The sequence below is a fragment of the Tachyglossus aculeatus genome, chromosome 3, assembly GCF_015852505.1.
Source record: "Tachyglossus aculeatus isolate mTacAcu1 chromosome 3, mTacAcu1.pri, whole genome shotgun sequence".
NCBI classification, from domain to species: Eukaryota; Metazoa; Chordata; class Mammalia; order Monotremata; family Tachyglossidae; genus Tachyglossus; species Tachyglossus aculeatus.
This window is the reverse complement of record NC_052068.1, coordinates 64,329,912-64,355,263: the sequence shown is the minus strand read 5'-3', so window position 1 is coordinate 64,355,263 and position 25,352 is coordinate 64,329,912. Positions and strand designations below refer to the sequence as shown.

General features: G+C 52.8%; 2 protein-coding genes across 3 annotated transcripts in view; one reads left to right on the top strand and one right to left on the bottom strand.

Annotated features, from left to right (window-relative positions):
- Nucleotides 1-1,285: 1,285 nt before the first annotated feature.
- PCBD1 (pterin-4 alpha-carbinolamine dehydratase 1) lies at nt 1,286-6,939 on the top strand. Its single transcript, XM_038743839.1, has 4 exons — nt 1,286-1,673; nt 4,634-4,765; nt 5,764-5,844; nt 6,390-6,939. The coding sequence occupies exons 1-4, from the start codon at nt 1,671-1,673 to the stop codon at nt 6,486-6,488; spliced, it is 315 nt and encodes a 104-aa protein (XP_038599767.1). The 5' UTR covers nt 1,286-1,670; the 3' UTR covers nt 6,489-6,939.
- Nucleotides 6,940-9,983: 3,044 nt separating this feature from the next.
- Nucleotides 9,984-25,352, bottom strand: part of SGPL1 (sphingosine-1-phosphate lyase 1) — a 72,511-nt gene continuing 57,142 nt past the window's right edge. For both annotated transcript variants that reach the window (XM_038743698.1, XM_038743697.1), the window contains 8 exons: nt 24,612-24,700; nt 21,331-21,436; nt 18,418-18,516; nt 17,452-17,601; nt 13,974-14,212; nt 13,643-13,789; nt 12,858-12,978; nt 9,984-12,151 (listed from right to left, as the gene is read on the bottom strand). In XM_038743698.1, the coding sequence (XP_038599626.1) occupies nt 12,011-12,151; nt 12,858-12,978; nt 13,643-13,789; nt 13,974-14,212; nt 17,452-17,601; nt 18,418-18,516; nt 21,331-21,436; nt 24,612-24,700 (1,092 nt within the window). In that variant the 3' untranslated portion in view covers nt 9,984-12,010. The remainder of the gene's footprint in view (nt 12,152-12,857; nt 12,979-13,642; nt 13,790-13,973; nt 14,213-17,451; nt 17,602-18,417; nt 18,517-21,330; nt 21,437-24,611; nt 24,701-25,352) is intronic.

Sequence of the window (25,352 nt, the reverse complement as noted above, 5' to 3'; positions counted from 1 at the left end):
GATTTCCATTGCTTCTGAGCAGGCTGTTTGCCACATGCCTTGGGCCACTGAAGATCCCAAGTGCTCAAGGCAATCAATTGATTAATCAATCAATCATATTTATTGGAAAGCAGCACGGCTTAGGGGATAGAGCATGGGCTTGGGAGTCAGAGGTCATGGGTTCTAATCCCAGCTCTGCCACTTGTCAGCTGTGTGACTTTGGGCAAGTCACTTCACTTCTCTGTGCCTCAGTCTCCTCATCTGTAAAATGAGGATGAAGACTGTGAGCCCCGTGTGGGACAGCCTGATAACCTTGTATCCCCCCCAGTGCTTAGAACAGTGCTTCGCACATAGTAAATGCTTAACAAATACCATCATTATTATTAATGTAGAACACGGGCCTGGGAGCCAGAAGGTCACGGGTTCCAATCCTGACTCTGACACTTGTCTGCTGTGTGACCTTGGACAACTCACTTCACTTCCCTGTGCCTCAGTTACCTTATCTGTAAAATGGAGATTGAGACAGTGAGCCGTGGGACAGAGACTGCATCCAACCTGATTTCCTTGTATCCACCTCAATGCTTAGTACAGTGCCTGGCACATAATAAGTGCTTAACAAATACCATAATTACTATTATTATTACTGAGTGCTTACTACATGCAGAGCACTATACTAAGCCTCTGGGAGAGTGCAATACAATATAATTAGCAGACACGTTCCCTGCCTATAATGAATTTACAGTCTAGCGTTCTCACAGTTAATCACTGCTATCTATTAAACACTTGGGAGAGAGCCCCACGTGGGACAGGGATTGTGTCCAAGCTGATTTGGTTGCATCCACCCCAGGGCTCAGAACAGTGCCTGGCACATACTAAGCGCTTAATGAATACCCTAATTATTATTATCGTTATTACTATACAACAGAGTTGGCAGACATGTTCCCTGAACACAAGGAGTTTGCATCTTATGTTTTGTTCTGTTGTCTGTCTCCCCCTCCTAGACTGTGATCCCGTTGTTGGGTAAGGACCTTCTCTGCATGTTGCCGAGTTGTACTCTCCCAAGCGCTTAGTACACTGCTCTGCACACAGTAAGTGCTCAATAAATACGATTGAATGAATGAATGAATTCCAGGCTTCCAAAAGGCTAGCAGCCCCTCCCAGCTGATCAGGACCAGCCCCCAAATCCGGGAGCCGGGCTGGAATCCAAGGAGAACTGGGAAGAGCGTCATAAACAGGGAAAAGGAGCAGGCGGCCAGGCCCAGCCTGTTAACCATTAACTGCAGCCGAACGGATCAGAGAGCCCGCCCGGCTTTCTCTTTCTCGATCCGGAGGAGGAGGACTATGGGGAGGGGATGCTGAGACCCTTTCCGGGGCCCAGCAGAATTGCCTCCCCTTCCCCAAGCTTGGCCCGTGAGCAAAGGAGCGGATCTCCTGCCCCGGCTGGCCCTGCAAATTCGGCAGCTGTTTGTGGTGGGAGGACTTAACCCTCGGACCCTCCTCTCTTCCTCCTGGCCCGCCCCTCCCCTCTTCTCTTCTTCCTCCTCCTCCTCCTCCTCCTCCCCTCCACGCCCGCCGGTCCGAAGAGGAGGGTCCGCCTCCGCCAGTGTTTCTCCCTGTCCAGCGCTGCGGCTCCCCGAGGTCTGCCCCTACCCGTCTCCTGCCCTGCCCTGCCTGCTCGCCCTCCTGTGGGCATGGTAAGCCTGGGCCGCCAGCCGGCCCCTGGGTGTAACCCAGAGGGTGAGGGCGGGGACAGGGAAGGAGGGGAGGTCAGGAAGGAGGTGGGAGGTCATCCCCAGGTCAGGCACATCAGCCCTTTCAAAGCTTCTCCCCGCCCGCATTCTGCCACCCTCCTCCCCTGGGAATCGGGAGGTGGGATCTGCCTGGGCAGCGGGCTGAGGAGACTGGAGAGGAGGGGAACAGGGCCCTGGGTTGGAGAGGAGGGGAGCCGGGACTGGAGAGGAGGGAAGCCGGACTTTGGCTGGAGAGGAGGGGAGCAGGGCCCTGGGCTGCAGAGAAGGGGAGCCAGACCCTGGGCTGGAGAGGAAGGGAGCAGGGCCCTGGGCTGCAGAGAAGGGGAGCCATACCCTGGGCTGGAGAGGAGCAGGGCCCTGGGCTGCAGAGAAGGGGAGCCAGACCCTGGGCTGGGGAGGAAGGGAGCAGGGCCCTGGGCTGCAGAGAAGGGGAGCCAGACCCTGGGCTGGAGAGGAGGGGAGCTGGGCCCTGGGCTGGAGAGGAGGGGAGCAGGGCCCTGGGCTGCAGAGAATGGGAGCCAGACCCAGGGCTGAAGAGGAAGGGAGCAGGGCCCTAGACTTGAATCTTGATTTTTCCAAAAGGAGGGAGGAGAGTGGAAGTGGAAGAGCTGCAGGTTTTCGGTGGGGGTTTTGGGGTAGGTGGGGAGAGGTGGGAGGGTATACAAGGCCTGGGAACAAGGCAGTGCTTAGTACAGTGCTCTGCACACAGTAAGTTCTCACTAAATACCACTGATTGAGGGAGGGAGGTGGGGGTGGCAGGCGTGGCTGCATCAGGTGGTCTTGGCCCATACCTACAGAACAGGCTTCCTTTGAGGCCCTCAGATTGCCCCCACATCCGGAGTTTGTGTGTCTGTGCCTGTGGCTGTAAGGTGGGATGGAGGTTTGTAGGGAGATTCCATGAGGGTTGAATGTGTTTGTTTGGGGCCTGGTGGGGCTCAAAGTGTGATTGCTGAAGCAAGAGGTGGCTCAGGCTAAAGGGCTGGTCCCAGGGCAGAGGGTCCTGACTTGAAGGCTGTGCGCTTGTTGTGGGCAGTAATGTGACTGTTGTTATATTGTATTCTCCCAAGCACTTAATACAGTGCTTTGTACACAGTAAGCATTCAATAAATATGATTGAATAAAGGCAGGAGGACTGAACCCAAACCATATTTCACCAGGCCCAGGACTCTCCCTTTCCATCCGCCCAGTGGCCCCTGGGCTGAGATAGTTCTTACCCAGACTCCCTCCAAATGGGGACAAGAGCTTTTCCCGCAGTCCCAGGCGACGCTGGGGCAGTCCAGGGCACTTCCTTGGCCTTATTTCATCCCTGGGATCCTTCCTGCCCCTTTCCCTCTCCACAAACATCCAGAAAGCAGTTACTGAGCCTGCCACTGAGGTCCTGGCAACCAAGTCGGTGCTGCAGGTTGCTAAGAAACCCGGACCCAGCATATCCGGCCATCCTAATGGAAGGGCACGGATGGGGCTTCCAGGATACATGTTTATGCTGCATTGGCCCTGACAGCTCCAGCCTAAGCCACAGGGCAGGAGCAGGGGTGGGGGAGGGGAGGAAGGGAGGAGGAGGAAAAACATCTCCTGGAGGAGAAGAAAAACAGGCCTAAAATGTCCTCACTCTCCAGCAGATGTCCCATCCAACCTCTCCACCCTCCAGTTGTGTCAAGAGTACAGGTCACCAGAACTGGCCACTTGCACAACCCAGCCCAGGCAGAGGCAGCGGCCTTGGGGAGGTCAAAGACCCAGAGACCTTGGTGCAGGCTCCCTGAGTGACCTCCAGTGAGACCCCACGCCCCCAAAGGAAAAAAGCAGTTTGAGCCTTTCTGCTCAGGGTCCTCTGTCCAGCTCTCTGGGCATGTGACCCCAGGGAGGTGGGGCAGGGTTGATAAGAGACGGGGAACTGCTCCCAGATCTGGTAGGTTTCCAAGGGCTTTGTGGGGGAAGGGGCTTCCAGGGTGGTGGGGGAAGAGAGATGCCTACTGAGAGATCTTGTGCCGTTAACATGGGGGCTTCCAAGCACTTAGTACAGTCTGTCTGTCAGTTAATCTTATTTATTGAGCACGTACTGTGTGCACAGCACTGTAATAAGTGCTTGGGAGAGTACAGTGTAACAGACACATTCCCTGCGAACCTCATCTTCCCAACTCCCTTTATCCCCCATATCCACTCCCCTCTTTCTCAGCTGTGTCTTGGGCAGATTTCCTGCCTGCTGTAAACTCCTTCCATTAATCCTATTGCACTCTCACAAGTGCTTTAACACATTTCTCTGCACACAGTACAGGAGAGCAGCTGGAACAGGGTTTAAGAGCCTGAAGGCCATCTGGTCCAACCCCCTGCCTCCAGGCACCGGCCAGCAGAAGAAATTGGAGAGGGCCACTCCACTGTGGGGCAACCGGCTGTTTACCCTCCACCGGACTCCATGCCCCCTCAGTCAGCCCAACTCCTGTGTGGCCCCAGAGCTCAACCATCTAGAGGGCACTGTCAGGGCACAGCTGGGAACTGGTGCAGCTGCTAAGGAATCAGGGCTGGCTTCGTGGCCTCCGGGGGTTCCAGGGAGAAGCAAGGGGGAAGGGGACAAGGTAGTGAGTTTTCCCATACTCCTAGCTCCCTGCAGGCATGAAAGCTGAAACACTTTGCTCTCATTCCTGCCCCAAGTACAGATGGGGAAACTGAGGTACAGATCGGGGCCAAGATTTGGCCCGGTCCCGCAGCAGGCCAGCAGCCAAGCCAATGGCATCACCTATGTCTCTCCAGCTGGCCGTCGCCGCCACTCTGACAGCAGATGAAAAGTTTGCAGCGGGGAAGGGGAAGCGCCAGTCTATTGTCTGAGGTCAGGGGTGGCCCTCAGACACGCTGCCGTCATCCGGTTCCTGGGACTCCACTCCCCTTCACCCTCTCTACTCTTTCCCCAGGCGGGAAAAGCCCACAGACTGAGTGCGGAGGAGAGGGACCAGCTGCTGCCCAACCTGCGGGCCGTGGGCTGGAATGAGCTGCAGGACCGGGATGCCATCTTCAAACAGTTCCATTTCAAGGATTTCAATAGGGTATATGAAGCCAGGGTCCCTGGACCCAGGCCCCAACCCTCCTGGCTCAGCCCGAGGCCCCACAGAGGGGACTCTGACCGGCTGAAGTTCAAATCTGCCGGAATTCCTCCGGCATTGCCTTCCGGCCGAGATCACGGACACCAGCTCCCCTCCCACACTATGTTACCAGCTGTGGGTGGCTTCTTCTCCCCTACCCCCCACCCCTTAGTGGGTGTCACTCATTTGGCCCTGCTCCCAGAGCTTCTCATCAGGTCTAAAAGGTCCAAATTGGAAACCACCCTGCCCAGCTGACATACACCCGTGAAAGAAGCAGCATGTCCTTGTGGCACAGACTTGGAAGTCACGGGACCTAGATTCTAGTCCCAGCTCGGCTGTATGAACTTGGGCAAGTCACGTAGCTTCTCTGGGCCTCAGTTTCTTCATCTGTGAAATGGGAGTTAAAAAACCTGTCCTCCTTCCCCTTAGACTGTGAACCCCATGTGGCACAGGGACCCTATCTTACCCAATTATCTTGTATCTCCCCCAACGTTTAATACACTGCTTGGCACAGAGAAAGTACTTAAATGCCACAATTATTTTTAATTATTATTAGGAACAGAGGTTTGGAGGCCAGTTTAACTGTCCATTTCACAGATGGGGAAAACTGAGGGGCTAGGCCTAGTGAGATTGTGGAGCCTCGTTTCCAAGGGTCTTTAAGTTCTCCCTGTGGGATGGTTGAAGTGGGAGCCCTCCTCGGGGCAGGAGGATTAGCTGATCTCTTGAAGTCTCTTTCAACCAAGGGACTTGAAGCCTCCTTTTTTGCCTCCCTAGATCATTTGACCCAGCCCCTGAGGTGGCCTTGAAAGGCATGGCCCAGGGCTTCTCCATTCCTCCAACCCAAGCCTGGGAGAAGGTGGGTGGGGTGGGCACTTGCAGAGGCCCTGGCTGCTGGTGGGGGAGGGGGGTGAGCATCACTACCACCCAGCACCCCCTAACCACCAGGATTCCCCCTCCCACAGGCATTCGGGTTCATGACCAGGGTGGCTCTGCAGGCTGAAAAGCTGGATCATCACCCCGAGTGGTTCAATGTCTACAACAAGGTAAGGGATGCTGAAGGCAGCTCATCCAAGCCAGGTCCGGTGCTGACCTATCATTAGAGACAAAGGTTTGGAGGCCAGTTTAACCGTCCATTTCACAGATGGGGAAAACTGAGGGTCTAGGCCCAGGGAGATTGTGGAACCTCCCTGCCTGGATTCCATCCCTCCCAATTCCCACCATTCTCCCCGTTCAGCTGCTGGCCCAAAGCCGGGTGGGGGCATCCATGGGCTCCCCGAGACTGAGTGACCGCACAGGGGTGAGCGGGCTCAAGCTTAAGGAACTTTCTCAGGGCCCCAGTGGCGGGGTGGAAACACTTCCCCTTACTTTAACACCACCGTAGATAAACCCTCCAGCACGGAGAAGCATCCACTTTCTCTCATCTCCATTCTTGGTGCTTCTGTTGAGCTGAAGACCCCTCCTTCCTTCCCCTGCAGGCAAAGCCCACGGGCCAAGAAGGGTTGAGATGGGATGAGCTGGACAGGGCAGGGCTGGGTCAGGTCCAGGAGTGAAGGAAGGGTGCTGATTCAGGCCTGTTTGTTTGTTTCAGGTCCACATCACCCTGAGCACCCACGAGTGTGCAGGTCTGTCAGAGCGGGATATCAATCTGGCCAGTTTCATCGAGCAGGTGGCTGTGACTCTGGCCTAGGCACCCATTCCCTACTACCCTCTCCCACACCCACCCCTGAAAAGTGAGGACCACCAGAACCAGAGACAAGACCTCAGCCCCACCTCTTGTCACCTCCCTGGGGGGCCAAGAGAATGAGCCCAGGGTAGAAGACTGAGGAAGGCAGGCCGGGGGGGAGCACTGCCACATCATGGAAGCAGAACTCTACCCACCTTGGCAGCCTGTGGTTGACGATTCAACCTGGACACAGCTGGGTAGGTATGGGTGACTACTTCCTGTCACTAGCTTACAATTCTGTCCCTTAAATCTCGGTTTCCCCTCGAAGCTCAGGGGCTCTGGGGTGACTGGGCTCAGCTCCTGGAGCTACAGCCACGTCTATGGGATAGCACAGCCTCCGACAGAAACCTCAACCTAATGTGAATTTGCCCCGTACCTTTGAATAAACCTCCTGGGCCGTTTCCCTAGCCTTGGCTGTTGGACTATGGAGTTCTTTATTTTGATTCTTGGGACCTCTCCCCAGCAGGCAAGCAGGAGCCTGGACCAGATGGCCTGTCACTCAACTCCGCCTCTTTGTCCCTCATTAATTAAGTTGGCTTGGAAATGAGTTTGGATGATCTACATGGTGTCCAGCTCTCCCATGTCCAGCACTGCCATCTCCAGAGCATGGCAAGCTATTGGTGGTGTTCTTCTTCCACCCCCAGTTTCTGGGGTAGACTGACCTTAAGTGTTGGGGAGGTGTGGGGGATCCTTGTTCCAACTGGTCCCATCTAATCGGAACACCGCTGCCTCGCTACCCCTACCTCTGAGGTTTAACTCACACCTGGAAAAGCTCCATTGACTGCTGTGACACCCAGCTTGTGATGACAATAATAATAATTACAGTACTTGTTAAGTGCTTACTATTTGCTAAGCGCTGTTCTAAGCACTGGGGCAGATACAAGTTAGGTTGGACACAGTACCAGTCCCACATGGGGCTCACACTCTTAATCCTCATTTTACAGCTGAGGTAACTGTGGCCCAGAGAAGTGAAGTGACTTCCCCAAGATCACATGGTAGCCATGCTCTGGAGCTGGCATTAGAGTCCAGATCCTTCTCACTCCCAGATCCGTGCTCTACCCACTAAGCCATGCTGCTTCTCACCGGGGAGCAGGGCCCCATCCTGGCCTCTGGCCCAACAGGAGGCAGGGATACAGCCCAGGTGATCCCAGTGCCCAGCCATGCTGGTCTGTCTAGATCAGGGTTGCCCAGTGGCCAACACTTGCTCTTTGAAACCTTGGCTCTCTGGCCCAACCTGGCAACACCTGGCAGCAGAAACAGGGCCCACGGCCTCAGTGAGCAGACAGCCAGTGTACATCCCCCACCTCCAGCTTCCCTGCTCTCTTCCTCCCCAGTCCCTGACCCCCACACCCAGGCACAGCAGCTCTGGAAGTGGGAAAAGCAGCTGTGGCTCAGTGAAGCTTAGAGAAGCAGCGAGGCTCAGTGGAAAGGGCACGGGCTTCTGGGTCATGGGTTCGAATTCTCGCTCTGCCAGTTAGCTGTGTGGCCTTGGGCAAGTCACTTAACTTCTCTGAGCCTTAGTTACCTCACCTGCAAAATGGGGATTAAGACTGTGAGCCCCTCGTGAGACAACCTGATCACCTTGTACCGCCCCCTCAGTGCTTAGAACAGTGCTTTGCACATAGTAAGCGCTTAACAAATGTCATCATTATTATTAAAAGAGACCTGGGGCCACTCCAATTCCATGCTCATGGGCCAGAGGCAGTCCAGGAGCCTGGAGCCACAGGATTCAGTGGCCTGGGACCAGCACTCACCTGTGGCTCGATGTTTAGGCCAGGACACCAGTAGGAGCCGCTGACCACTCCACACAAACACTGCCATCTGCAGCCCAGGCTGCCACCATCCAAGACAAGGAAACCGAGCTGAAATTCACCAGTTTATTACTCTAAATAGTATCCACACAATAAAAATAGCTAACCGTTGGGGGTAGGGAGGAGTGGAGAGGAATGGGGAGGGGTCCAGTGGCCAGTTTCAGGAGAAAGCAAACATTGGAATCGAGGTAAAAAGAAAAAAACCCAACTTAAGGCAGAAGCAGCAGGAACACAGGGCTCAGAGTGGATGACATCTCTTCCCCTGCTGCTGCCCGGGGAAACCGCTTCCACCTTGCCTACCGTTGGCTGAAGCTTTGGTGCCCCTGATGGGCTGCTGCACCTCAGGGGCTCAGAGAGAAGTGGCAGCATCAGAACCACACCTCTCTCCCAGCCCTGGGGCTCCTGTGGCCAGACAGAAAGGCCCTAGTCAAGGAGTGGCAGCTTTCAGCTGAAAGGAGGCAGGCTGGTCTGTTCCATGTCTGGGAAAAGCTGAAAGTCAGGATGAAGAAGTGGCCTTCCCCCTTCTGCCCCAGCATCTGGACTCAGTTTGGGTATCCCGGCCAGCCCCCCATCGCAGGTCACCCCAGACCTGTCCGGTCCTTGGAGATAGCAGGAAGGCTGACAAGAAGGCAGGCAAGCAGGCGTCAGCCTACCACCCTGAGATAGTTTAAGTGTCCTTGCCCGAGCAGACCTCTGAGACCTTGCCATGGGAGACCTTGCTCCAGCACTGAAGCCGGAGGCAAAGTCAACTCCCAAACCCTTGGCAGCACCAAGCGTAGTAGGGCCCTGGGACCTGCCTTTCAATTCTTGGGGAGGCAAGAATTGGTTAAGATAAAGTCGATAAAGTGCTTAGACCTAACTCTGGGGATGCTATGTAAATGCCAGTTATTATTAACAATGAGCCTGTCGCCTCTTCAACCAAACAACCAGTCTTGCAAGAAAGCATTGGCTGGGCATCTAAGGCTGAAGACTCAGGGTTGTTGTGAGGCTGCACCACAAGGGGACAACCTAACAAGGCAAAAGTCTGCCTGCTACGCAATTCTGATTTTTCCCGAGCTGCTGACCCAGAGGACTTGGGCCTTCAATGGGGGCTAAGGCCTTGCAAGTTCATTTTTGGGTATTATTGCTCCAGAGTGGCAGGACATGGGCGAGGTAGGGGATCACGGAGAAAGTACCATCATATTTCCAGGCCAACTGAGAGCCCGGGATGTTTCTCTCACAGTTGCTTCCTCAAAGAGAACAAGTGGGACAAACAGAAGTGGGTTAGCACAGCCATAACCCAAGCCTCTGGGGTTGGGTGGGCTGGCAGGGGGGAGATGGGGGAGAGACAGGCACCTGCCCGCCTCTGTCATTGTGCACGAACCACCTCCAACATTTCACACCCACAAACACGACAGGATCAAAGGAAAGGGGAGGCTAGAATCAAAGCCCTGAAACCCAAGACAATAATAATTAATTGTAGTATTTGTGAAGCCCTATGTACCAAGCACTGTACTAAGTGCTGGGAAGGAAACAAGATAAGTCGGACACAGTGCCTATACCACAAGGAGCTCACAGTCTAGAAAGGGAGAACAGGTATGGAATCCCCATTTTACAGATAAAGAAACTTAGGCACCAAGAAGTGAAATGACTTGCCTAAGGACACACAGCAGGCTGGTGGCAAAGCTGGGATTAGAATGAGGTCTGTGTTCTTTCCACCAGACCACACTGTTTCTCAAGAATCCACCCCACTGGCATATGGGAAGGACCTGTGAAACCACCACTCTGAACCCTCCAATGTTCAACCCTAGATGGAGGGGGCTTGGTTCAGAGACTAAAAGCATCAGTTAAGAGGAGGGAGCAGGGGAATTTTCCCCTCCAGCAGGGTAGACAATAAGCTTCCCTAAGACCCCAAGTCCATAGACTACAAGGAGAGATTGGTGAATTCCCTCTCAGGGGTGGAGGATGGAGCTCCCCTCTCCCCTACTCCCCCCTGCCCCATCTCTAGCAGGTCTCAGGCCCAGGAACGGGGCCAAGGGCAACTGTCGGGGAATTCACAGTTCTTGTCGGAAGTACCGACTGTAGACGGAGTGTGCCAGAGGGCACTTTAGTTCTGGGTGGGAAGGGGCTGGGGTTCCTGACTGGGAACTGATCTCCCCGCAGTGCTCTCAACAGATTCCAGACTCCTTGCAGAATCACAGTCCATGCCACAGGGAGCCACCTGGCTCCTTGGGGAGGGAGGTCGAAGGGCTGACTGGAGGCAGAGAAATCTTGTGGGAACTCCTCCACCACCTAGGCCCAAACCCTCTCCCGCCCCTTGGCTGGCTGGAGCTCGCGGGACAACTGAGGCGGGGGACCCCTAAAGCAGGGTGCTGCATTGGGAGCAGGTCTCACCAAGGCAGCAAAAGGCACAGTGGTAAAGGACAATGACATATTCCCTGCGGGCCAAGCCCGGCCCCACCCCAGCCTACAGGTCTGCAGAGACGGGCTGTGGGACAAAGTCTCAGACTCCTCTTGGTCTCCTGCCCAGATTCACTTCTCTGAGCAGAAGGGTCAGTGCCAGCGGCCACTGTGGCAGCACTGGGAGCCGGGCCTGGCCGAGTGGGGGGAAGAACCATCCTGGGAAGACTGATGGGTCCCTCCTCCCCTGCCTGCAGAGGCCATCAAGGCAGAGGTGAATGCCTGCGGAATTGTGTGCTTTTGCGCTAGCCCTTGGGGCCGGGCAGTCAAGCTCTGCCTGAATGGCTGCTTTCTGCCAGACAGTTCTGAGTGGGGGAAGGGAGAGAGATAGAGGGGGGGAAGGAGCAGCAGGTATCTCTGTGCATGCCTCAAACACACCCCAACCCCTAATTTCTGCTGCCACAGACCTTGCTCCAGGGACCCTAAGTTCATTAGGCTCTTTGACCTCTCAAGCTAGGTCCAGTCACAGAGCAGGAGAGATTCCAGACCTTGAGGGACCCCCTCCTCCACCTCCAAATGGCTTTGTGTAGGCCCCTCAGGATTAATCTCTGCTCTTGGGACAAGCTGAGGGCCCCTTCTGGGGATAAGGGGCCACGTGCTCCCCAGAAGGGGAGGAAAGCAAGTGTTGAGCAGGAACATTTGGGGCAATCTCCCTGGAAGTAGAGGAGGGGCCAGTTTCCACCCTGTCTGAGAGAGATGGGTGAGATGGAGGCCTAGCTCTGCCACATTCCTCACAGGAAAGATGCTTCCAGCATCACATGCTTTCAATCCTGACCCAAGATGTATCACTGGGGCAGGAGTTGGGGAGGAGGAGACGGATGAGGCAGGAAGGGCAGGAGCTCTCAGAGGGGAGGGGGCTGGCAGCCGCTGCAGAAGGCCTTGCCACCTGCATACATACACACACACACACACACACACACTCACTCACACACATACGCACACAGGCACACACGCACAATGCCCTTTGGAGGGTGCTGGAGTGGGACTGGGTAACCAGCCCCTCAAGGAAGGGAAAGGGCCAGAGCCCAAGATCTCCCTGTGGGTGGGCGCGCAGGGGGAGGGAGAACTGACAGATGGGGTGTGGGTGTGGGGGAGTTAGAGGTATAGGCAATGGTGAGGTGGGGGCAATCCCAAAGACCCTGAGGTCTCCCAAGGTCCCAGCGCCCCAAGGATCCTTCTGATGACTGTGAAGCCCTCCCCAGGGCTGGCAGGCCTGACTGACCCTGTCTGGCGAGGTCAGCGGGGGCTGGCGGTGCCGTTTGTCTGGCCACCCCGGGAGGTGTTCTCGGTGCTGTACAGGCTGTCCAAGAAGATCTGGGACAGCTCCGCCACCATCTTCCTGTCAGGGACCCCCTGCGCCATACCGTAGATGGCACCCTGTGGACAAAACAGAAGTGGGCAAATCTCTCACCCTCCTGGTGCCTTCCCCTGCCCCCACATCCCTCCCATAAGGGTCAAACCCCATCGGTCCCCACCTTCAGAGTCCTGCTGAGGTCTATCTCCCCATTCCCAACCTAAGTGGCTTTCTTGGTCAGGCCCCCTCAACATTCACTCGTGAATCTCTCAGTTTCTTCACTGTTTGATGCCTTTTCAGTCGCTTCTGATGGTTGAAAGCAATTCAGTAACCCAACCATGGTCTAACTCAGCACTGTCTTCCTTCTCCCCCATTAGCATTTTGGGTCCTAGGTAAGGTACTGCATCTTTGGATCCTTTGGTTTTGTTCCCCCAAGTTCTTGACCCACTGCCCAGGCCAGACTGGTGGCTCTGAATGCTGAAGCAGGGCAGAAAAACGAGTAGGCGAGGTGGGGAGCGGAGAACAGACCAGTCCCACTGTTCCAAGCAGTGACTCCTCTACCCGGTGCCTCAATAGTCTGCCCTATGCCTGACCAATTCTTGCCCTCTATGTCCCCGACTAGGGAAAGGAGAGTCAGGCAGGCAGTGGAAGAATCCATTTTCATCTCCGATTGCCAGCCAGCCAGCCTCTGGGAAAGGTTTTGAGAGCCCAGTTTTCTGCGTCCGTGTCACATTTCTAATCACCTTCCCCCTCCTGAGAATTTCAGAAGGGAAGATGATGCTTTCTTACCATGCCAGTGGTCTTCGCCTTGGGGTTCTTCATGATTTGGGTGACAGATTCCCGGACATCCTTGAGAAACTGGGTGGCCACACCAGGCTTGGTGTGCAGCTGCGTGAGGCAAATGTGGATGCTGCAAAGGAAGAGATGGAAGGGCCGTGGTAGACAAATGAAAGAAAGGAAAGAAGCAGAGCAAGATAGACTCAGCTTTTCTTCACAAAGTGTCCAGGAAACCTAGGGAAGTTAGGCTTTTAGGTAGAAGTTAGGCTATTAGGTACTCCCGGACCACCACGAGAGAAAAGGCAGTTGACATGACCACTGGGGCTTGTTCTGGGAGATGTTCATTCATTCATTCGATCGTATTTGTTGAGGGCTTACTTTATGCAAAGCACTGTAGTCTGCATTTGGGAGAGTACAATATAACAATAAATGGACACACAACAAGCTCATAGTCTTCAGGGGGAGACAGACACTAATAGAAATAAATAAATGAATAAATAAATTTAAAGATGTGTACATAAGTGCCATGGGATGTTCCCATCCAAGGTGGCCATTTCTTTTGGAATTGGGTGGGCCACATTCCAATCCCAAATTTCTGCACCCCAGGGGGATCCAGGAGTCCCAGCCAAGCAGATGACCTGGTCTCTGTGAGGCCAGCTGAGCCAGGCTGAGAAAGATGTTATCTGGTTGCCTTCTCCCGGCATTGTGGGAGCAAAGACCCCAAACACCTCAGCTGGCACACTCCATCCCCATCTATCCCCTCCCTCTCTCCTGGCCAAGCCCCAGGCTGTGCTTACCTGGATGGAAACTGCAGCTGGTTCAGATTCCAGCCCTTGGCAGTGAGCACATTGAACAGCCGGAAAATGTCAAAGTCCTTTGACCCCAAGGCAATGACCGACACCTGGGGGTCACCGAAGATGAAGATTCCTTTGATGTTTTCCAGTCTTAAAGGACAAAAAGAAAATCAGACCCGATCAATTATTGTCATTTCCATCACACTGGTCATTAACCTGATTACAAGGCCTTCAGTGTTGGGTTTGGAGGGGAGTGTATGAAGGGAATGAAGGGAAAGTGGGAAGGGGAGAAGAAAGAAATTTTGGAGCAGAGACCCAACCCCTGGAGACGTACTCTGATTTGAGGTAACGCGCTGTTTTGATAATCTTCTTGGTGGCCTCCACATAGCCACTTTCCCCCATGTACATCATGGTGGCCCAGCAGGCAGCGATGATGCCCCCGGGCCGGGAGCCTGCCATAGTCGGAGAGGCGTAGATCCCACCCTGCCAGTCAGGGGCCACGAAGAACTGGTAGTGCCGGTACTTCTTGTCACTGTATAGCACTACCGAGGAGCCCTTTGGGGCATAGCCGTACTGGAAGGAGGGGAGAACAGAAAAGACAACCTATGAAACCCTCACACCAAGACTACCTTGAGGGCAGAGGACGGGACTATCTTCAGTCCTTTCATCTCCTCTTCTGAGCCTCAGGGCTGCTCAAAGGGGCTCCATTTCAAGAGCCTCACACCCAGCGCCCTCTCTCATCCACCCTCCATACTAGTCAAAGGGATTTCCATTCCCAAGCGCCCGGGCTACCCAACACAAGCCTTCTAAAAGGGCAGTGCCTGCCCAGTTTAGGGTGCCAGAATCCAGACCGGAACAGGCTCCCATCAGGCCATGGGGAGATGGAGTAGGAAATGGAGCAGGAGATGGACCAGAAGGCCATTCCTCTCCCACCACAGTTCATCTAGGTTTGCTCCAGACCCAGAAAGGCAGGCCCTGGGGCCCCTCTGGGGAGACCCAACCCCTCCTTAAGCTGTCTGAGATCAAGGTCTAAGGACAGGTCAAAGATCAGGTCAAAGTTCCTTTGGGTAGCACAAGGACCAGGGAAATAGCAGAGGAGAAGTGGATGATTCCCTGGCATCTTCCCCAGGTAATGGGGCCTCTGCTAGATCATAAGCATTTTGAGGACAGGGATCGGGTCTGCTTACTATATTGCACTCTCCCAAGCGCTTAGTTCATTCACTCGATCATATTTATTGAGCATTTATTTTGTGCAGAGCCCTGTAATAACCACTTGGGAGAGTGCTTCAACACTCTCGAAGTACTGCCTTCGACACTGTGGACCACCCCCTTCTCCTCAACACGCTATCCAACCTTGGCTTCACAGACTCCGTCCTCTCCTGGTTCTCCTCTTATCTCTCCAGCCATTCATTCTCATTCTCCTTTGTGGGCTCCTCCTTCCCATCCTATCCCCTTACTGTAGGGGTTCCTCAAGGGTCAGTTCTTGGTCCCCTTCTGTTCTCTATCTACACTCCCTCCCTTGGTGAACTCATTCGCTCCCACGGCTTCAACTATCATCTCTATGCTGATGACACCCAAATCTCTGCCCCTGCTCTCTCTCCCTCCAGTCAGGCTCGGGTCTCCTCCTGCCTTCAAGACATCTCCATCTGGATGTCTGCCCACAATCTAAAACTCAATATGTCCAAGACTAAACTTCTTATCTTCCCTCCCAAACCCTGCCCTCTCCCTGACTTTCCCATCACTGTAGATGGCACTACCATCCTTCCCATCTCACAAGCCCGCAAACTTGGCGTCATCCTCAACTCTGCTCTCTCGTTCACCCCTCACATCCAATCCGTTACCAAAACCTGCCAGTCTCGCCTCCGCAACATCGCCAAGATCTGCCCTTTCCTCTCCATCCAAACCGCTACTCTGCTGGTTCAATCTCTCATCCTATCCCGACTGGATTACTGCATCAGCCTCCTCTCTGATCTCCCATTCTCCTGTCTCTCCCCACCTCAGTCTATACTTCACGCTGCTGCCCAGATCATCTTTGTGCAGAAATGCTCTGGGCATGCTACTTCCTTCCTCAAAAATCTTCAGTGGCTATCAATCAACCTACGCATCAGGCAAAAACTCCTCACTCTCAGCTTCAAGGCTCTCCATCACCTCACTCCCTCCTACCACACCTCCCTTCTTTCCTTCTACAGCCCAGCCCGCACCCTCCGCTCCTCTGCTGCTAACCTCCTCACTGTGCCTCATTCTCACCTGTCCCGCCATTGACCCCCAGCCCACGTCCTCCCCCTGGCCTGGAATGCCCTCCCTCCACACATCCACCAAGCTAGCTCTCTTCCTCCCTTCAGAGCCCTACTGAGAGCTCACCACCTCCAGAAGGCCTTCCCAGACTGAGCCCCCTCCTTCCTCTCCCCCTTCCCATCCCCCATGCCCTACCTCCTTTCCCTTCCCACCGTACCTGTATATATGTTTGTACAGATTTATTACTCTATTTATTTTACTTGTACGTATTTACTAATCTATTTATTTTATTATGTTAATATGTTTCGTTTTGTTGTCTGTCTCCCTCTTCTAGACTGTGAGCCCGTTGTTGGGTAGGGACCTTCTCTATGTGTTGCCAACTTGTACTTCCCAAGCGCTTAGTACAGTGCTCTGCACACAGTAAGCGCTCAATAAATACGATTGAATGAATGAGAGTACTACACAACAATAAACAGACACGTTCCCTGCACACAACAAGCTCACAGTCTAGTGAAGTGCTCAATATACACCATTGATTGACTGACAGACTGACCCAGGGAGCTCTTTCTGCCAGGCCCTTCAGGCTGTGGACGTTTGCAGCAGGTTGTCTGGGTGTCTCTGGGAGAGTCCTTGAGATCATCACGGGGTCACAGAGGTGCCTGGTAAAACCAGGACACATGGGATTGGAATAAATGGCCAGTACTGGCAGGGGGAGCCCTGGGGAAGGCCATGGTGAAAAACTGGGGAATTTTCCAACAAATAATACATTTTTCCAATCTGTCCCTGTGGCTAGCTGTGGTCAATCAATCAATTGTATTTATTGATGATTACTGTGTACACAGCACTATATTAAGTGCTTGGGAGAGTTCAAGACTCTATTTGTTCTGACGATTTCGACATCTGTCTATATGTTTTGTTTTGTTGTCTGTCTCCCCCTTCTAATTGTAATAATAATGATGGCATTTATTAAGCACTTACTATGTGCAAAGCACTGTTCTAAGTGCTGGGGAGGTTACAAGGCGATCAGGTAGTCCCACCTGATCCCCAGTCTCCCATTCTCCCCCAGAATCCCAGTCTTAATCCCCATTTTACAGATGAGGTAACTGAGGCACAGAGAAGTTCAGTGACTTGCCCGAAGTCACATAGCTGACAATTGGCAGAGCCGGGACTTGAACCCATTACCTCTGAGACTAACGCCTGTGCTCTATCCACTGAGCCACGCTGCTTCTCCAGACTGTGCTTCTAGACTGTGAGCCCGGAGTTGGGTAGGGACCGTGTCTATATGCTGCTGACTTGTACTTCCCAAGTGCTTAGTACAGTGCTCTGCACACAGTAAGCACTCAATAAATACGATTGATTGAATGAATAACAGAGTTGGTGTATACGTTCCCCGCCCACAGTGAGCTTACAGTCTAGAGGAGGAGACTGACAATATAATCAAATTATGTATATGCACAAAAAGTGCTATGGGGCTAAGGGAGGGGTGTAAATCCAAGTACATCTAAGTGGTTCCAGAAGCTGTCCTCTGACCACTTCGAGGCTGTCCTCTACCCCTTCTCCCAGAGCCGGTTTCTCACCTTGTGGGTGTCAGCAGAAATGCTGGTCACACCTTTCACCTGGAAGTCAAACTGCTGCTCCAGGGGGTAACCAGCTTTCTCCATGAAGGGGATCAGGAAGCCCCCCAAGCAGGCATCCACGTGGAGGGGAATGCGGTACTTCACCGCCAGCTGTTAACCAAAAACAAAGTTAACAAAGAAAGGGGCTTTGTTAACACAGCCAAACACCAAAGCCTCGAGACAGCGGCAAGTTGAGGTGGATGCTGAATACGTATTCCAAGAAATCGGAATTAGCATTTTCCATGCTTTAAATATAGCTTAGTTGGACATTTCTGACACCCTCTTTCTCACATAAGGCAGGTGAGGTTCCACATAAAACATTCCTCGGTTCATCTTACTCAACCCAAACGCGAAATATTTCACAGCAGAGGACTCGGGGTAGAGCAATCCTTTCAGAAGCCAGAGGTCACCCCCACTGCAGGACTGAGGGGAGCCTGCATTCAGGTGCCTCGACAGAAGCCAGAAAAGCTGCGGTATTTCACACTGGAGAAAAAGCCACCCCAAGTTTGCTGGGTGGCAGCAATACTGAAAGGATTCCGGAGCAGGAGTCAGATTTAGGTACCAGCATTGTAGAAACCAACTTGAAACCATTTCAACGCAGAGGCCTGGAGGCTGGCTCATGCATTTCTAAAATTCAGTTCTCTGGTTAACACCCCTGTTCCTCCTCTTCTGCCCAGCAACTATGAAACAAACCAAGGAAGGACCGCTGGCTAGTACTTTCCCGGGCTCATCCCTGATCTTACCCAGAGCTGCTTCTTTCTATGGGATACCACAAGAGAGAGATACACTTCCATACTGCTCCCGGAGCCCAGCAGGCATCCTGAAAGTGTGTCAGATTCAGCTGGGTCTAACCCGGCTAAAAAACCCAGCATCCCATTTCTCACCCCTGGAGTTGCACCCACGATGGTGCCCTGCCCCCGGAAATACCTTTGCCACTTCCATTACGGGGTCGACCACTCCATGGGGAAACTGCGGGGTGGAACAGACCAGCATGGCAGTGTTGCTGGAAATGGCTCTTCTCATTGCCTGGAGGTTTGAAGGGCACAAGGAATGAGAACCACACCATTGGACTCCTTTCCCCACTTGCCACATGCACGCACGCGTGTGCGCGCGCACACACACACACACACACACACACACACACTCATTCACTCACTCACTCACTCCCAGCCCCTCTCCCTGTCCAACTCCCAGCCTTGATCACTCCACTCTCTGGAGAGGGACCACTGAAAAGGGAGGAGAGAAGAGAGTGAGGGCTGATCGCACTGGCCTCATTCATTCATTCATTCAATCCTATTTATTGAGTGCTTACTGTATGCAGAGCACTGTACTAAGCGCTTGGGAAGTAGAAGTCGGCAACATATAGAGACAGTCCCTACCCAAAAATGGGGTCTCCCCACCCCACCCAAATCATCAGTACAGTCACCCAAGTTTCCACAGACAAAAATCTGGCCCTGAAGGTCCCATGAGGTAGCCATGGTCATGCAGGCCTAGGCCAATGTTCATTAAAAAGCAGCTTGGTTCAGCTGAAAAAGAGTATCTACGGCATCCCAAGAGGCAGCCGAGAGCCATTTGGATGGGGTGTCACAGACCGGATTCCTCTGCTGAAAATTGGGGTTCAGGAAGTCTGCCTGGAGCCACGTATTCTTTGGTTCTGCTTTGCCACTGAGACTCTTAGACCTTGAAGGCACCCCCATGCAGGGTTAATAGTAATAATAATAACTGTGGTATTTGTTAATTTGTTAGTACAGTGCTCTGCACACAGTAAGTGCTCAATAAATACGATTGATTGATTGATTGTTAAGTGCTTACTATGAGCCAAGCACTGTACGAAGCACTGGGGTTGATACAAGATAACCAGGTCCCACGAGGGGCTCACAGTCTGAGTAGCAGGGAGAACAGAGATGGAATCCACATTTTGCAGATGAGGGAACTGAGGCCCACAGAAGTTAAGTGACTTGCCTAAGGTCACAGAGCAGAAGAGTGGCAGGAGGTGGGATTAGAGCCCTGGTCCTTCTGACTCCCATGCCCATCTGGATCAAACAGATTATAAACATGTTCTTATTTGATCGAGTCTACTGCAAAATTCCTCTCAAAAATACATAAGTAGTCCCAGAAGACCTCCAGAGAATGGGAAGGTAGTGGCAATGGCCATGCAGCTGGGGGCAGGTAATGGGATGGCTGGGCAGGCAGGGATCAGGAGCCAACACTGGGGATTCCCAAGCCTCCCAAACTCAGAAGTCTGCTCGGCAGGGTGGCACAAAGGGGCTGGAAGCAAACACTTCAAAGAAGCATCATGACCTAGTGGGTAGAGAGCAGGCCTGGTAGTTGAAAGGACCTGGGTTCTAATTCCGACTGCCACATGTCTGCTGTATGAGCAAGTTACTTAACTTCTCTGTGCCTCAATTACCTCATCTGTAAAATGGAGGATAAAAATGGGGGATAATAATAATAACAACAGTAAAATACTGTCAGCCCCATGCGGGACAGGGACTGTGTCCAATCTAATAATAATTATGATTATGATGGTACTTATAAGCACTTATTATGTGCCAAAAACTGTTGTAAGTGCTGGGGTAGATACAAATTAATCAGGTTGAACACAGTCCCTGTCCCACACTGGACTCACACTCTTAATTCCCATTTTTTACAGATGAAGTAACTGAGGCACAGAGAAGTTAAGTGACTTGCCAAAGGTCATACAGCAGACATGTGGCTGAGTTGGGATTAGAACCCAGGTTCTTCTAACTCCCAGGCCCAAGCTCTATCCACTAAGCCACAATGCTTCTCATTACTGATTGGTTTGTATCTACCCCAGCACTTAGTACAGTGCGTGACACATAGTAAGCACTTAAAACCAAAAAACCCAAAACAAATAAAAAAAAAACCCAAACCACTGGGCAACTAAGTCGGATCAACATGGCCTAGTAGAAAAAGTACAGGACTGGGAGCCTGAGGACCTGGATTCTAATCCTAGCTCCACCACTTTCCTACTATGAAACTTTGGGGAAGTCTGTTTTCTGAGCCTCAGGTTCCTCATAAAATGGGACTGAAATACCTGTTCTGCCTCCTCCTTAGATCATGAACCCCACATAGGACAGGGACTGTTTCCAACTCAATTATCCTGAAGTCTACTCCAGCGCTTAGCATAGTCCTGACACACAGTAAACACGGGACAGATATCACAATTGTTATTAGTAATTATTATTAAGAGTTAGCGAGGTGGGCTGAAGGGGCCAGGGAGGTCAGTCCCTGCTCCTCCTCTTCTTCCATCCACAATCAGTCAGGAGGGGAATACTTCCATCCTTACCCACAGGTGGGAATCAGGATCACCTGGGACTGTGATCATCAGGATCACAGTGTGCTGCCAAACAGGCAACAGTAATAATAATTATTATTATTATGGTATTTGTTAAGTGCTTATTCTGTGCCAAGCACTGGGGTAGATACAGGGTAGTTAGGTTGTCCCACATGGGGCTCACACTTTTAATTCCCATTTTACAGATGACATAACTGAGGCACAGAGAAGTTAAGTGACTTGCCCAAGGTCGCACAGCAGACAGGTGGCCGAGCCGGGATTACAACCCACGTCCTCTGCTCTCAAGCTCGGGCTCTTTCCACTAAGCCATGCTGCTTCGCTGTAGGTACCTTCTCTGTAGGTAGGTTTCCCCCACTTCCCCACCACTGCTTGGGTTACTCTGTTATACTCTCCCAAGTGCTTAGAGCAGTGTACTGTGCAGAACAACAGCTCAGTATATTCCACTGGCTGACTGACTCACTGCCCGTTCTCTCGGCCCCGCGGGGAGAGGCTGCTCTCAGCATCCTGGCTGCCCCACTCACCCGGACGTTCACCTGCATCTTCTTATCCAGCGGCACGTGCACGAGCCTCATCCCAAAATAATGGGCCGCCTTGTCAAATGCGGCGTGGGCGCTGACTGGGGCCACTCTGCAGGAAGAGGGAGGAAAAGTCAGGTGACACAGGGGGACTTGGACCGCGGCCTGGGAGAGGAGACGCACGGGAGCCCATTAGAAGCAGCGGGGCCTAGTGGACGGAACCCAGGACTGGGAGACGGGTTCTAATCCATTCCGTTTCCGCTCCTTGCCTGCTGGGTGAATCTTGGACAAGTTGCTTCATTTCTCTATGCCTCATCTGTAAAATGGGGGTTCAATAATAATAACAACAATGATGGTATTTGTTAAGTGATTAATATGTGCCGGGCACCGTTCTAAGCACTGGGGTAGATACAAGATAATCGGGTTGGACACAGTCCCTGTCCCATGTAGGGTTCACAGTCTTAATCCCCATTTTACAGATAAGGGAACCGAGGTACCGAGAAATTAAGTGACTTGCTCAAAGTCACGCGGCAGACAAGTCGCGAAGCCAGAATTAGAACCTATGACCTTCTGACTCCCAGGAGCAAGCTCTATCCACTAACTAGGCCATGCTGCTGGTTCAGTACCCATTGAGAAGCAGCATGGGCTAGGGAGAGGTGGACAGTGGATACAGCAGAGAGCTGGGAGTCAGGGGACCTAAGTTCTAATCCCGGGTCCACTTGTCTGCTCTGTAACCTTAGGAAAGTCACAATTTCTCTGTGCCTCAGTTATCTCATCTGAAAAATGGGGATTAAGACTCTGAGCTCCATGTGGGACATGGACTGGGTCCAACCTGATTAGCTTGTATCTACCCAGCACTTAGTACAGAGCCTGGCATACAGTAAGTGCTTCAGTGCCATTAAAAACAAAACAAAAACAAAAAAAACAAGTTGCTCTCCCTCTTCTGCAGACTTTGAACCCCATGTGGGATAGGGAATGTGTCTGATCTGACTGCATTTAATCTAACCCGGCATGTAGTACAGTGCTTGGGACGTAATTAACACCTAATAACTACCACGATTATTATCACTGTTATTACTAACTTCTGTGATCCACTTGAACCCAGAACCATCCTGGAGGCAGCATTCCGACTGTCAGGAAATGACCCTGCAGCAATGAGTGTGCTGACCCAGATGAGCTCGTGAATTACAGTGTCCACATGCCTTGGAAGGGGAAACTGGGCTGGATTCAGAGAATTCCTCTTTTCATTCATTCATTCATTCAATCGTATTTATTAAGCGCTTACTGTGTGCAGAGCACTGTACTAAGCGCTTGGGAAGTACAAGTTTGCAACATATAGAGACGGTCCCTAACCAACAGCGGGCTCACAGTCTAGAAGCGGGAGACAGACAACAAGACATATAAACCAAATAAATAAGAATATGTACAAGTAAAATAAATAGAGTAATAAATATGTACAAACATATATACATATATACAGGTGCTGTGGGGAGGGGAAGGAGATAAGGTGGGGGGGATGGGGAGGGGGAGTAGGGGGAGAGGAAGGAGGAGGCTCAGTTTGGGGAGGCCTCCTGGAGGAGGTGAGCTCTCAGTAGGGCTTTGAAGGGAGGAACAGAGCTAGCTTGGCGGATGTGTGGAGGGAGGGCATTCCAGGCCAGGGGGAGGACGTGGGCCGGAGGTCGACAGCGGGACAGGTGAAAACGAGGCCCAGTGAGGAGATTAGTGGCAGAGGAGCAGAGGGTGCAGGCTGGGCTGTAGAAGGAGAGAAGGGAGGTGAGGTAGGAGGGGGCCAGGGGATGGACAGTCTTGAAGCCGAGGGTGAGGAGTTTTTGCCTGATGCGTAGGTTGATTGGTAGCCACTTGAGATTTTTGAGGAGGGGAGTAACATGCCCAGAGCCCAGGGGGTTCTTCTTTGAACCCCCTCCCCCTTCAGCTCGGCTTCCCTTTTAAAATCACTTACTCTTAGTACAGTGCCCTGCACACAGGAAGTGCTCAGTAAACATCACTGACTGATCAGCTGAGGCCCAATAAGTTCCGGTGTGGCCGGGTGAAAAGAGGATTTTCTCAGGGCATCTTGAGGCCCCGTGAGGGCAGCAGTGCCCGAGACAAAGGGCAGTAGTGACCGCTAGGTGGCAGGTGACAGATGAGGCTGGACCCACGGACAAAGCCCAAGTCTGTGACCCCAACTTGGAATCTCCCCAGGCCAGCTTGTGATTGAAGCTGTCTGCACCGGAGCAAACCAGAAAAAAAGGACAGCCCCGGGGCCACGGGCCGTTTACGAGAAATGCCACCCGCCTCCGAAACATCTGCTAATCTGAGCCAACTGACTCAGACGATCAATCAATTGTATTTACTGAGCGCTTACTGGGTGCAGAACACTGTACTCAAAAATCTCCAGTGGCTACCAATCAATCTGCGCATCAGGCAGAAACTCCTCACCCTGGGCTTCAAGGCTGTCCATCACCTCGCCCCCTCCTACCTCACCTCCCTTCTCTCCTTCTACAGCCCAGCCCGCACCCTCCGCTCCTCTGCTGCTAATCTCCTCACCGTACCTCGTTCTCGCCTGTCCCGCCATCGACCCCCGGGCCCACGTCATCCCCCGGGCCTGGAATGCCCTCCCTCTGCCCATCCGCCAAGCTAGCTCTCTTCCTCCCTTCAAGGCCCTACTGAGAGCTCACCTCCTCCAGGAGGCCTTCCCCGACTGAGCCCCTTCCTCTCCCCCTCGTCCATCCCCCCATCTTACCTCCTTCCCTTTCCCACAGCACCTGTATATATGTATATATGTTTGTACATATTTATTACTCTATTTATTTTACTTGTACATATCTATTCTATTTATTTTATTTTGTTAGTATGTTTGGTTTTGTTCTCTATCTCCCCCTTTTAGACTGTGAGCCCACTGTTGGGTAGGGACTGTCTCTATATGTTGCCAATTTGTACTTCCCAAGCGCTTAGTACAGGGCTCTGCACACAGTAAGCGCTCAATAAATACGATTGATGATGGTGATGATGATGTACTAAGCACTCAGGATAGCCCCAGACTCTGGCTGGAGGCCAGAAGGAGCCTCCAGCGTAAACGGCCCCAGGACGCTCTGCATCTTATCTTGCTGGGCCTAGACAGGGTGGCATGTCCCGAGACGACCTCCCCTGGCAGAGGGGATCATTGAAGATGTCAGAGTGGGTGAGAGGACTGGGAGGGTCAGCAGGGCCAGCAGTGTCGGAGAAAAAGGAGAAGTCAGTCGGGGCGGGGCAGGGAGGGGAGAGCAAGGCTGGAGGCCAGCACGTACATCTCCGGGTGCTTGATTCCCTTCTCATAAGCCAGGTCCCGATAAGCTTTGCAGGCCATCAAGATACTCTCAGTGCCCCCAGAGGTCACCTATAACAAAGAAGAAACATTATCTTTAGACTCCGCTGCCCACCCAGATCCTGGGCCTGGTGCTCGGGTCAGCTTTCCTGCAGAGGCTTACAGGAAAGCTCTGGGAAGAAGCAGGAAGCCAGGCTGCTCACTGCATGGCAGCCTCCACTCCCTCTCTCCAGGAGGAAGGGGTTGAGGGCCAACTGCCCCGCGACTCAAGCAGCGGCTTAGGGCCCGACACCAAAAGCAAAGCTGGTCTTTCAGGGGAGAGACTGCAGGGCGAGCTGGAAATGGCTGGCTAAGAAGCAGGCAGGATTCACTTTCCCAACTCAACACTGTTCTGGTGGAGGGGGGCCTCTTTTGGGCCCATTCTCTCACTGCCTCCCTGGGCTAGGTGGGACTGGAGTCCTCTAGTTTACCCCCCCTGCCTCCAGGCAGCAGGTGTCCACACCATCCCAGCTTATATTTGAAGGCTACCTCCCTTCCAGCAACATTTCACCATCCACTACCACCAGCCTGGGCCTTGGGGGACAAACAATGTACTCAGACCTTCTACCAGACCTAAGCGCTTGGGTTTTACCCTGATCCACTGGCCCCACAAACTCATAGGTTGCTGGAAAACCTGAACTCCACATAGTTCCTCTGATGGGAGTGAAGATGCTAGGAGCAGAGA